The sequence below is a fragment of the Aulostomus chinensis genome, chromosome 3 (genome assembly GCF_037954235.1).
Source record: "Aulostomus chinensis isolate RoL2024-O1b breed Wild chromosome 3, RoL_Achi_v1.0, whole genome shotgun sequence".
NCBI classification, from domain to species: Eukaryota; Metazoa; Chordata; class Actinopteri; order Syngnathiformes; family Aulostomidae; genus Aulostomus; species Aulostomus chinensis.
Genome location: NC_141322.1, coordinates 832,471 through 842,898, shown reverse-complemented (window position 1 = coordinate 842,898; position 10,428 = coordinate 832,471). Strand labels below are relative to the sequence as shown.

At 47.9% G+C, this 10,428-nt stretch overlaps 1 protein-coding gene across 4 annotated transcripts; it reads right to left on the bottom strand.

The window, feature by feature from the left end:
* Positions 1-1,977: 1,977 nt before the first annotated feature.
* ppp4r2b (protein phosphatase 4, regulatory subunit 2b) lies at positions 1,978-10,302 on the bottom strand. Of its 4 annotated transcripts, none has more exons than XM_086197366.1 (9): positions 10,100-10,302; positions 9,366-9,447; positions 9,011-9,181; positions 6,885-6,978; positions 6,771-6,808; positions 6,605-6,679; positions 6,382-6,522; positions 5,983-6,290; positions 1,978-3,412 (listed from the first exon to the last, which is right to left on the bottom strand). In XM_086197366.1, exons 1-9 carry the CDS (start codon positions 10,131-10,133, stop codon positions 3,048-3,050), a joined length of 1,308 nt encoding a protein of 435 aa, XP_086053492.1. In that variant the 5' UTR covers positions 10,134-10,302; the 3' UTR covers positions 1,978-3,047. The 4 variants fall into 4 exon arrangements, with proteins under 4 accessions (XP_086053492.1, XP_086053511.1, XP_086053520.1 ...); XM_086197385.1 differs by lacking the exon at positions 10,100-10,302 and adding an exon at positions 9,644-10,022; XM_086197394.1 differs by lacking the exon at positions 10,100-10,302 and adding an exon at positions 9,595-9,615.
* Positions 10,303-10,428: the final 126 nt, after the last annotated feature.

Sequence of the window (10,428 nt, the reverse complement as noted above, 5' to 3'; positions counted from 1 at the left end):
GGCTTCAGGGATTCATGTTGTCATGTCCTCAGAGAGCCTGAGCGCGTCTCCACCCGAGCACCTGGGGGCTCTGTGACTCCAGGCACCAGGACGGAGAGAGGCAGCTTCAAAATGCAGCATGTGGATCAGAAGTCAGAGAGAGACCTTCTATCTCAACTGGGAGGGCAAATCTGGCATCCCAATCCTCAACACCTGCGGCTGTGGGTCTGGCCACTGGAGGGCCTGAGTCACTGCTAGGTGGGTGTACTGATGGTGTCAGGCAGACTATCCTGAATGCCAGAGCACCATCCACCCGGTTGCAGTATGGAAACAGGTGGAAGCTGTTCTCTGCGTGGTGCGCAAGCCGCGGTGAGGATCCAGTGCATTGTTCTGTGCAAATTATTCTCGAGTTTCTACAGTCCCTCTTGGAGGGGGGCCGCTTTGCCTCCACGTTAAAGGTATACGTGGCGGCAATATCTTGTCGACATAGCAGGGTTGAGAATGGCACAGTGGGAAGTCATAGCCTGGTGTCACTCTTCCTGGGGGGGGCTCGTAGGCTATGCCCCCTGAGAGTCCTACGGGCTCCAGCATGGGACCTGCCTGTTGTGCTGGACGCCTTGTGCCAACCCCCCTTAGAATAGAATAGAGAATAGAATAGAATGCCTTTATTGTCATTATACCAGGTACAATGAGATGCAACGCTGACCCTTAGAGCAGGCAGGGCTCAAGTGGCTGTCATATCAGACTGCTTTTCTGCTGGACGTTGTCTCGGCAAAGCGTGTTAGTGAGCTACACGCACTGTCAGTTAGTCCCTCATGTCTGAGATGGAATTCGGATGGCTCAGGGGTCACATTGTGGCCAAATGCGGCTTTTCTCCTAAAGGTGCTGTCCGGCCCACAGCTCAACCGTCCTGTGAGGCTCGCATGGTTTGACACTCTGCCGGGGGGAGGGGGGGACAGGCTGGAATTGTTGTCCCCCGTGCTGGCCCTTTCACTATATGTTGCAGCTACCACTAGCGTCCGGTGTTCAGACCAGCTCTTTGTGTGCCACGGCGGCCCTAACATTGGTTGTGCTCTCTCAAAGCAGAAGCTCTCCCACTGGATAGCGGACGTCATACAACACATGTATGAGGCGAATGACCGCCCCCCTGTGAGGTGCCATTCCACCAGGAGTGTTTCAACCTCATGGGCTGCCCTGAGAGGAGTGCCCCTGGAGGCTACATGTGCTGCCGCTTCATGGGCATCGCCTACCACCTTTACAAGGTTCTACAGGGTGAATGTAGCCACTCCCCATCCCCTGAGTACGATCCTCCTACCGGAGTCCTCCGAGTCAACCCGATGAAGTGTGTACTGGGGATTCCTCGTGACTGCTGGTACTGGTCATTCAGTGTTTTAAGCACCGCCCTCTGGCGGTCAGCAGGGATGAAATAGAACGAGAGTTACGAATGTAACTACGGTTCTATGAATCCCGAATGACCGCCAGAGCGTTCTGTCGCTCAGAATCCTTGCGTTGCCGCGAGAAGACTCTGTAGGAACAGAACCTCTGATGACACCGGAAGATATTGCCTCTCTCGGGTCAACCGGGGGTCACAGGGGACTTTGTTGGTGTTCATACTCGGATTTCGCATGCGCAAAGGGAACATTCAGTGCTTTAAGCACCGCCTTCTGGCGGTCACTGGGGATTCATAGAACCGTAGTTACATTCGTAACTCTCCTTGTTCCAGTGCAATACAAGACTGAGGTGGAGGAGCGACATGGAGACGCTCCAGCACAGCCTCCTCCTGTTTCTCTTAACGAGCAGAACATTTCAGACGCCATTACTTTGACGTCCGTTTAGTGCAACATCACACGACGGGAGTTTAGCCCATGTTTGCAAGTCAAATCCAATGAAAGCTCTTTTTTAATCGGCTGAGGTGTTTTCAAAGTGTAAAACAAAAGGTGAAGTCAATGATACCTGGAGTACATGATGATGCGTGCAGCCAAGCAAGACCATCGCACATAAAAATGTTAACATTTATTGCTGTTTCTGAATACTGCATTGAAAGCAAAAGCATTCAGAGTATACACAGAAATTATACAATTATATGGTTTCACAAAGGCAGTGAACACATACTGTATTACAATCTACAAAAATCTACTTTACAGAAATTTAAAATTCTAAATATCAAAAAGTACAGCTGCAGAAACAGGTGTAGAACTGGAACCAGAAACTGCTCTGATATCGGTCAGTGAACAACATGGTGACATCACAATACAAAGAAAGCGGAAGTTGTCTTTGTACTTACAGCTGGTTTGGAAACTACAACTGGCAGACAAAAACAAGAACGTACTCCAAAACAACTCATCGAACTGAACTGATCATATAAATTATGTCGGTTTTTATGCATCCAAAATATATAGTTGTACAGCAGATGCCTCTACAAGGTAGCATGTTATAGTATCGTTCCGTGGGATTGGTAGTGTATCGAGCAAAAATACGGTTAGAATAATATAAGGACACAATGGAAATAATAAATGACTCGTCCCACATGGATAGAGAGGTAAAATTCAAAACAATGCGTGTACTCTACAGCCTGGTGGACAGACAAGATAGTGGTGCTGGGGTGTCGGGCTCAGGTCAACATGGTAGTAGAAGTTCATATCTCAAGCGATTTCATAAATAATGAGCGGCTGGTTTGGCTCGGCTCTGCCCCTTGCAGCGTGGCGCTTGCTTCAAGCTTCAGGGCTTCTAAAAGCTTCCCTATCCTGTCTGAAAGGAAAGAGGAGCAGAGGAAAGCGACCACCACAGCCCGCCAAACAACCCCAACTAACACAAAAGAAGGCAAAAAAAAATCCAGCCGTAAAACTCAATAAGATCAATGAAATATTCCAGTTTAAAAAAAACAAAAAAACCCTTCAAATTAAATTCTACTGGTGCCCACGTCAGTGCCAGGAAGCCATTCTGGAGGGGCGTCCCAACACGGAACGCAGTGTTCCTCTTGTGTACGAGGTGACGGTATCCTCATTACCAGTGACAGTCAAGCTGGAGTCAAGGATGAGCTGGTTTATGGTCTCACAGGGGGCCTCAGTCTAGTCCTGCTCCATGGGCTCCTCACTGGTCCCAGTGTTCAAGATGGCACTCTCCATGGCGCCCTCTGTAGGAGGCTCCGTCGTACTGCTGGAGGGAGCAAGAGCTACATCTTCTCTGGCCACGTCCGCACTCTCCTCTATGCTACAGCTGCTACCACTGCTACTGCTGCTGCTGCTGACTGGGTCGCCGCTGCTCTCCTCGCCCTCTCGGCTGGCCTCGGGACTCTCGCTGACATACGCAGGCGCCTGTTGCTCCGTCTGATCCATGTCACTGCCCTCCTGCTGCGAGGCACATGGCACCTCCCTCTCAGCCTGCTCTGCCTCCTGGCCTGCACACACTTCCCCCTGCGTGCTGCTGGTGGGTTCTGGAGAGAACAAGTCGAGAGAAACAACATTTCAAGAGCATGCAACATGTTTCAGAGAACTGCCGGTACGTCCTCCGATGGACGCCACAGGATACTTTGATGAGTTTGTTTGGTCCCTCAATTGCACAACGTCAGGGGTCCCGGCTGACATGGAAGCTCATAGAATCCATGTTTGGATATGAAGCAGTTTTCCACCCTCGAGCACATTTCACCTCAGATACAGTTGCCCAACACGCAATCACATGCCAACACTTCTGATGGACTCTCTGACATTATACAACTAGTATTATGTATATACTTTATTTCTGTGTCACTGTCAAATGCTTTGGTAATAAAAAGACAGCTTACAGAAATGAAAATGTGTTTTATTTATTTCAAACTTAAACAGGGACGTGGGCAGCAACATTACCGTAAACCCATTTTCCATTAGCAGGGGCATCTAGACAGAACCCGCTTCATGTGCCCAGGGGCTCGACGGTACGGAGCCACTCTGGGCAGGAGACGGGGGGGTGCAGAGCGAGAGCAGCCTCAGCAACAAAGGTTACGTTGATGCTTCTGTGCAAAAGGAAGCTCAGCTGGAGTGCCGGGATGTTTAGAGGATACAGGAGCGGTGACTCAGCTCATCACAGAAGCCCAGGAGAACCAGGGGAGCCTGTCAGCGCTCCGGCTGATGCCAACCGCTCCATCCTGCACAAACTGGTCCAGATGGCCACATGTAAACCATGTGGGGGACCTGATCCTGGATTATTACAACCGGTTCAGGATTAGAATCCCAGCAGGGTTGGTAACATGGGAATGGAAGAGACTACCACCATCTTTGTGATTCTGCTCCCTTTGGCGATGAACATGATCGCCATGCTGAACTGGAACACTGAGGCCCTTGGACCAGGTCAGAGATACGTGAATCACTAATCAGAGCCTTCGTGGTAGAAATGACTGCTACTTTAGTCAGTGCCAGGAACCAGGTCGACCCTGAGAGCCTGGAGGACTGATTGGGAGCAAAAGGAGGAAGGTTGAGCACCGGATGAAAGCTACAGTCCTGAACAGGTTTCACTGCAGCACAGGAGGGACACCCATCCCAACCGTCTCACAGGAACCAGTCAAGAGTCTCGTGCATTGTGGCATTACAAGTTGTTTCCATGGTTACCAGAGGGTTTCCAGGCAGTTTGCTTTATGTTTTTTTTTATGGATGTGACTGATAGATCAACTGGAAAATAGTACTTTATTATCAAACTTGTACGAGCCACGTATTACATTTAAAATTGCTGGAGTTAAACTTAATTGTTTGTTTCTTAGAAAATATGATTGATGTATTGTAGACCAACATTATACCAACAACGTCTGGGAAAAAACAAAACAAAATGCAAGACTGTGCTCCCATGTTATCATTTTAACTTTTATCTTATTCTTATGTTGAATCCTGGCATCTTTGGCATCATCCCCCACATTTTTACACTGAACAAACACTGATTGGAATGTATTTTTGGATTAGAATATATGCCATATTGTTTTGTCGTCATGATTTTGCAACATTTGTGGTGAAACAGCTGTGCTGAAGGAATTTGTGAGGGCGACATGAGAGCAACATCCCATTCCTGAACACACCCTCTCTCACTCATCAGTTACCAGGTGTCTGTGAGGGTGAGGGGCTGTGGTCTGTGGGTCTGAGGTTCCCGCCGTCTCTCCCACAGGGGTCCCTGTTTAGGCGGTCTCTCAGCCCAGTATTTATTCTCCAAGGACCAAAACCTTTGTTAAATATGCTGCAACACTTGTTGTGCTGCCATGCCTCTATTGTATACTGTTGAAGCTGCCGTTCATGAGGACTGGTGAGGGGCATCAGCGGCGCTAGCTTGATACAGTTTAGCATCCTAGGAGGGATGGTGAGTCCACGGGTGTGGACATAAATTAGTAGCCTGCACGTCTTCACTGGCTCTCATCTACTGACAGCTGCGGTTGTGGGCTCACCTTTGGCGTCTCAGTAAAACCCCAAATTGGAGATGTGGCATTTTTATCTTTGTCACAAACTCAACTTCTCTGTCCGTCATGCTGCTGCCTGAAAGTCACGTTATTCCAAGAACAATTGAATCGAAAACCAGTAAGATCCCCAAGACAGTATTGGATGATCTGAAAATAGAGCGGATCGCCTCACCCTCGAGTGGATACAAACAAACGTCTATCTTACCCTCTCCCTCGGTTTCATGACAGTTTCTAATTTAAAAACCGCCTGACAAAAAGGGACTGTTGTCGTCTTCACCATCAGGAGTGATCAGATGACATCAAGTCGTCAATTAGAATCTTGTGCTCTTGATGAAACTGCTGCTTTGCTCACTTCCATTTCTCTTCATGTGCACTGACTGGTTGAAGCTGCTCAGGCAATTAAACTTGATATTTTGATCTCGATGACCTCGTTGCGCTGTCATCATGCAGGTGCTTGTTCACGTGACTGCTGCTACTATAGCGCTACCAGATATTGTGGTCTGAGCAGGACAGACACGCCCCTCAGTCATGTAAGAGGCATCTCATACAAAAAGGGCTTTTTTTTTTTTTTTAAAAAAAGGTAAAACACAAACCTTGGTCTTCGACGGCTGCAGCACTGCTGGAGGCTTCTTCCTCTTTGCTGTAACAGACCTTCTCCTCTTCCTCATGGACCATGGCTTCTGCTTCTTTCGACAGGCAGGCAGCATGTGAAGGCCTGAGACTATCTACGTCTTGCTCCTCATCTTCATCCTCATCATCGTCGTCATCATCATCCTCATCCTCGTCTTTGCCAAACTTAAGTCTCTTCACCTCTTGTTGCTCAGCCTCCATGTCCTCTTCACCGTCTGTGTGTTTATTCTTTACTGAGCTCCCAAGGGAGCCTCCTGACACCAAAACCTCACTAACAACAAAAAAAGACAGAAGGTATTGGTGAGATTGCTCTGGATTTTTCCTCATCCGTAGATGTTTAGGTGTGAAAGCTTCAGCTGTACCTGGAGTCTTTATCGCCCTCTGGCTCTGTGTTGGGGTCTTTGTTTTCTGTGCTGTCTGGCAGGCCATTTGCTGCCAGGGAGTTGGCCAGAGACAACTTTGATCGGCTCGGCGGCCGTGGAGTTCCTGGACCATTCACTTTCCTGGAAAAAGAGAAGAGAATATTAATGATGAAAACTGAAATCTTATAATTTGGTTAAATTTAATGGCTTAATCTCACACAACCTCTCTGTAAAAGCAGATGTGGTCCCAGGAAGCATCACTCCATTCATTCTATTCACAGCACCACATCCATTTTTCCTGCACAAACACAAAACCAACAGTTATTTTAAAAACTTCCTAATCCATAATGAAACATGATCCCCTCTTCTTCACAAATGTGTTTCCTTACTCTGAGGTTGGATGAACGCAGCTGACCACCATTACATTCTAGATGGAAACAACAAAGGTCACGAGTGAGTGAAAGCGTTGAGTTTAAGACTTCCTCAACATGCTGAGCACTTACCTTCTCCACCCCTCGAAGAAACTTATCGGTTCCTGTGTAGTTCCTCTTGGGTTCTGTGAGCAACTCGCACAAGCGCTGAATTGTAAATGGGATACTGAAAAAGAAGAACGCGTCGTTAACGTACACCCGATAATAGGAAGAGCGACTGTTGACGCCGCTTCACTACACCCTTCATCAAACAGGGTAAGTGCATTCTGCTCCCTCAAACTTTAAAAACATTCCATTTCAAATTCCTTTCCAGACTTGGGGTGAACACTTCTATATCCCCTTTCTTTCCTTTTGCACTCGTAGCATGCATGTGGTCTTGCTGGTGTCCTTGGCCTTTCCAGGGTTTCCTACATGATCAGTTCTTTACAGTGGATCACCACAATTTAAACATTTTCTGCCAATACTGATCTTCTATTTTTGGAGCTGCACATCTATTCTCCCTCAGGACAGTGCACCCGCCAGCAGATATGATGCATGATGTTATATACTCTGATTCAGAGAATTGTATTTGAGTTGACTTTGTCAGTAAAACCAACGGAGAAGAGAAAAAAAGCAGCGTGTCTAAGGTTGTTAGACAGAAAGAAGATGGCTACCCTGTTCCTGTTCTTCAAGAGGGAGGTTGAAAAGCAACCAGGGCTGCTAAACTGAGGCAGGTCAGCTTGAAATTCTAAGAAAGTGAATGCGTGTGTTGACAAGAGGTTTGTAGCAGCAGCTCAACGCGAGCGAGGCCGTTGACCTATAATCACAGTTGATCATAGTACCTCTAGCAACAAGCTGATCTAACTGAAGCCCCTTTCACACTGCACCAAAAACGTGGGTCAACGCAGGTGTTTGGGCACTCTGGAAGGGTCGACACGGCATTTCAACCTGCGTTTGACTGATCCTCCAAGCGACCCGGTTGTTGGGCTCGGCTCGCCTGCTGTGTGAACAGGCAACCCACGTTGTCTCAGGTTTCCCGCGACCTTCCTGTCCAGCCTAATTTTGACAGGCTGTCATGACAAAAGAGAAAAACACAGGCACGCAGCCCTCACAGCGGCAGCTCAGACCCGCGTCTGCTGGAAGCTTGAATGCGCCCAAAAGCTGAGCAAATGCAGGTGCAAAAACCCGCTTTGACAGGCGTTTCGGTGTGAAAGGGGTATTCGCCAACCGCTCTGTAACTTAGCTGCCTGTGCATGTTAGTGAATGAAGTCTTCAGACGGCCATACTCAAGCTGCGGCTCTTTCATAGGTTGCAGGTCTTTTGATTCCCACTTGCAAAATAAAAAATCTAAAAGAATGTGTTCAGTGGTAAACACGTCTCCGTTCTGGGGGCTGGAGCTAATCACGTCCCTTCTAATCAATCACTTGGTTTCCACCAGAACCGCCGCTGTGCGTGTCAAGCACGTCCCAGCAGTGGCTCAGCACTCAGCTCCACCGAGAAGACGTGGCGAGGAACTGAAAGTCAACAGTCTGGCTGCTCCTGATAGGGTGCTACCATCAAGAGGATAGAATCACTCTTAACACTGCCAGCCATGACATTTGTAGTTGCAGTGATAGTACGTTACAGTTACTGCACAATACTTCAACCTTTTGATTCCTTTATAACAATGTTCTATTATCCTTGTTCTCTCATTTATGAAACCTCTCGGTTCATTTCAGTTCAGTATTTCTCTGCCGTCCTTGATGAGGATGGTTTTCTTCTCCCTCGTGAAAATCAAAATGAAACGAACTTTAACTGTGACCAACAAACTGGAGCCTGAGCTGATGAACCTTTGTACCCCTTCTACAGACGCATTGGTATTCATACAAAAACTATACATCAATCCTCGTACTTTTTATCTTCTTGTGGACAATATAAACATAGAAAACAAATCCTCTGTGACACCACGCAACGGTTTACTGACATAATACACAACAATACAAATTCCAACAGGTTCAAATCTCAATATTACTAATTTTTTGCCGGAAAGCGTTTACAGCCCTGTGACTTAACACACCTCCCATATTAAGTGTTTCCAGCCAGCTTTGAGCTCGTCGCCTGCTCACGTCAACCTCTCCTGTTCTGTCTCAGGGAGTTCACGCTCTGGCTGTGCAATTCTGGTTATTGTTGCACCAAAATCATTGCTCCAAGTTGACCACCTTCAGTCCTTCAGTACCTACCCATTGTACCCTCTCACAATCTTCAAGATTCTCTCTTTCATATCTTCAAAAGGAATTGACTCCACATTGGGATTTGCAGGGCCCCTTTGCTCTGGCGCTGAAGCTCGGAAGTCGTCCATCACTTTCTCCAGTTTAAACAGGAAGTAGTTCTTAAATTGAGACCACTGAACCCTAAATGGAAATGCCATGAACACACAAACACGCACATAGTTCTATATCAGGCATCAGATTGCAGGGAAAAACAACATGTTGTGCATTTTCTTTTGCCACACAGAACAATAACAGTGTAATAACAACAGCGTGTGTGTTGTAGATTGGGGGGGGGGGGTGCACCAGCAGCACAATGTTCTCTTACATGGGCTCTCCAGTCTTGGCAATGTGACACAGAAACTGTTCCAGTAGAGGACATGGCTCCTTCTTCGATTTTTTATCAAAATCTGATAAGACACAAACAACAGGGCAATTAGAAGTGTAACCACATTACAAACTTCCCAGCCTTGGGACCTCATTGGACTGACAATTTTGATAACTCGCTTAGCAACAACTTCTAGTTGTGGATGCTGTGCCTTCGTTCGTGACTGCACCTTAAACCAATTCAATGCAGCTCGCGGTTCAAAGACGTTAGCGATTCACCTCACGAGGAGTTCCTGGAGGCTACCCGTCCTGCTAGTTCGCTTGCTTTAGGCAGCTAGCTCCGCTTTAGCGCTTACACTAGCATGTTTATTTAGCCGGAAGAGTGTAGCCGGCTAACACAGTGGGCAGCCGGTAACCGGTGACACCAGTGCCCGACCTCCTCCAGGCCACTTCTCCGGCGATGAAGCTGATAAACACCGAGGTGAGATTCTTCAAGTGCGGATCAGGAAAAGCTTAGTGCCTCATATCAGTTAGCTATCATGTCCGGCTAACACGCTCGATGGGCTGCTAACAATTTCCGTAAGGCAGCTTGAAATGTTAGCCTAGGCTAGCAGCAGCAAACTAGCTAGCGACATTAGCTTATTCAGTTCACTCCTATAATGCGACGGTTACATCCGCGCGCGGACAACTCGTCGCCTCAGCGGCCATAAAAACACCGCGGTAAACGGCATTAACCTCTGAGCGCCTCTTGAAGCGAGTCAACTTCCATCACGTCGTCGCCCTCTCGGCAGTCCAGCGGATACGACAGGCAGACCGACCGCTAGCTAACTGCTAACTGCTGCTGCGGAGCCTCACAGGCGAGGAGGAGGAAGCATTTTAACATGGCGCCGTGAGGTCACTGCCTGTTCCACTCGGACGAGGCACGCGCGAGACTCTCGGTCAGAGGGAGCCCAGATGGAGAAGCTCGGGAAAGCGCCAAGCCGTCTCAAACCTATAAATCACACAAATTCATGTCTCAAGGAAAACTACGGGTTTTGTGCGTAGCAATTTTTGTGGAGATCCCA

Coding starts and splice junctions, on each gene's coding strand:
- ppp4r2b (XM_086197366.1), bottom strand. CDS start 10,133: ATGGAAGTTGACTCGCTTCAAGAGGCGCTCAGAG. Junction 6,680..6,770: donor TGCGTTCATCCAACCTCAGA/GTAAGGAAACAC, acceptor GTGTTTGTGCAG/GAAAAATGGATGTGGTGCTG. Junction 3,413..5,982: donor TGCAGCCGTCGAAGACCAAG/GTTTGTGTTTTA, acceptor TGTTCTCTCCAG/AACCCACCAGCAGCACGCAG.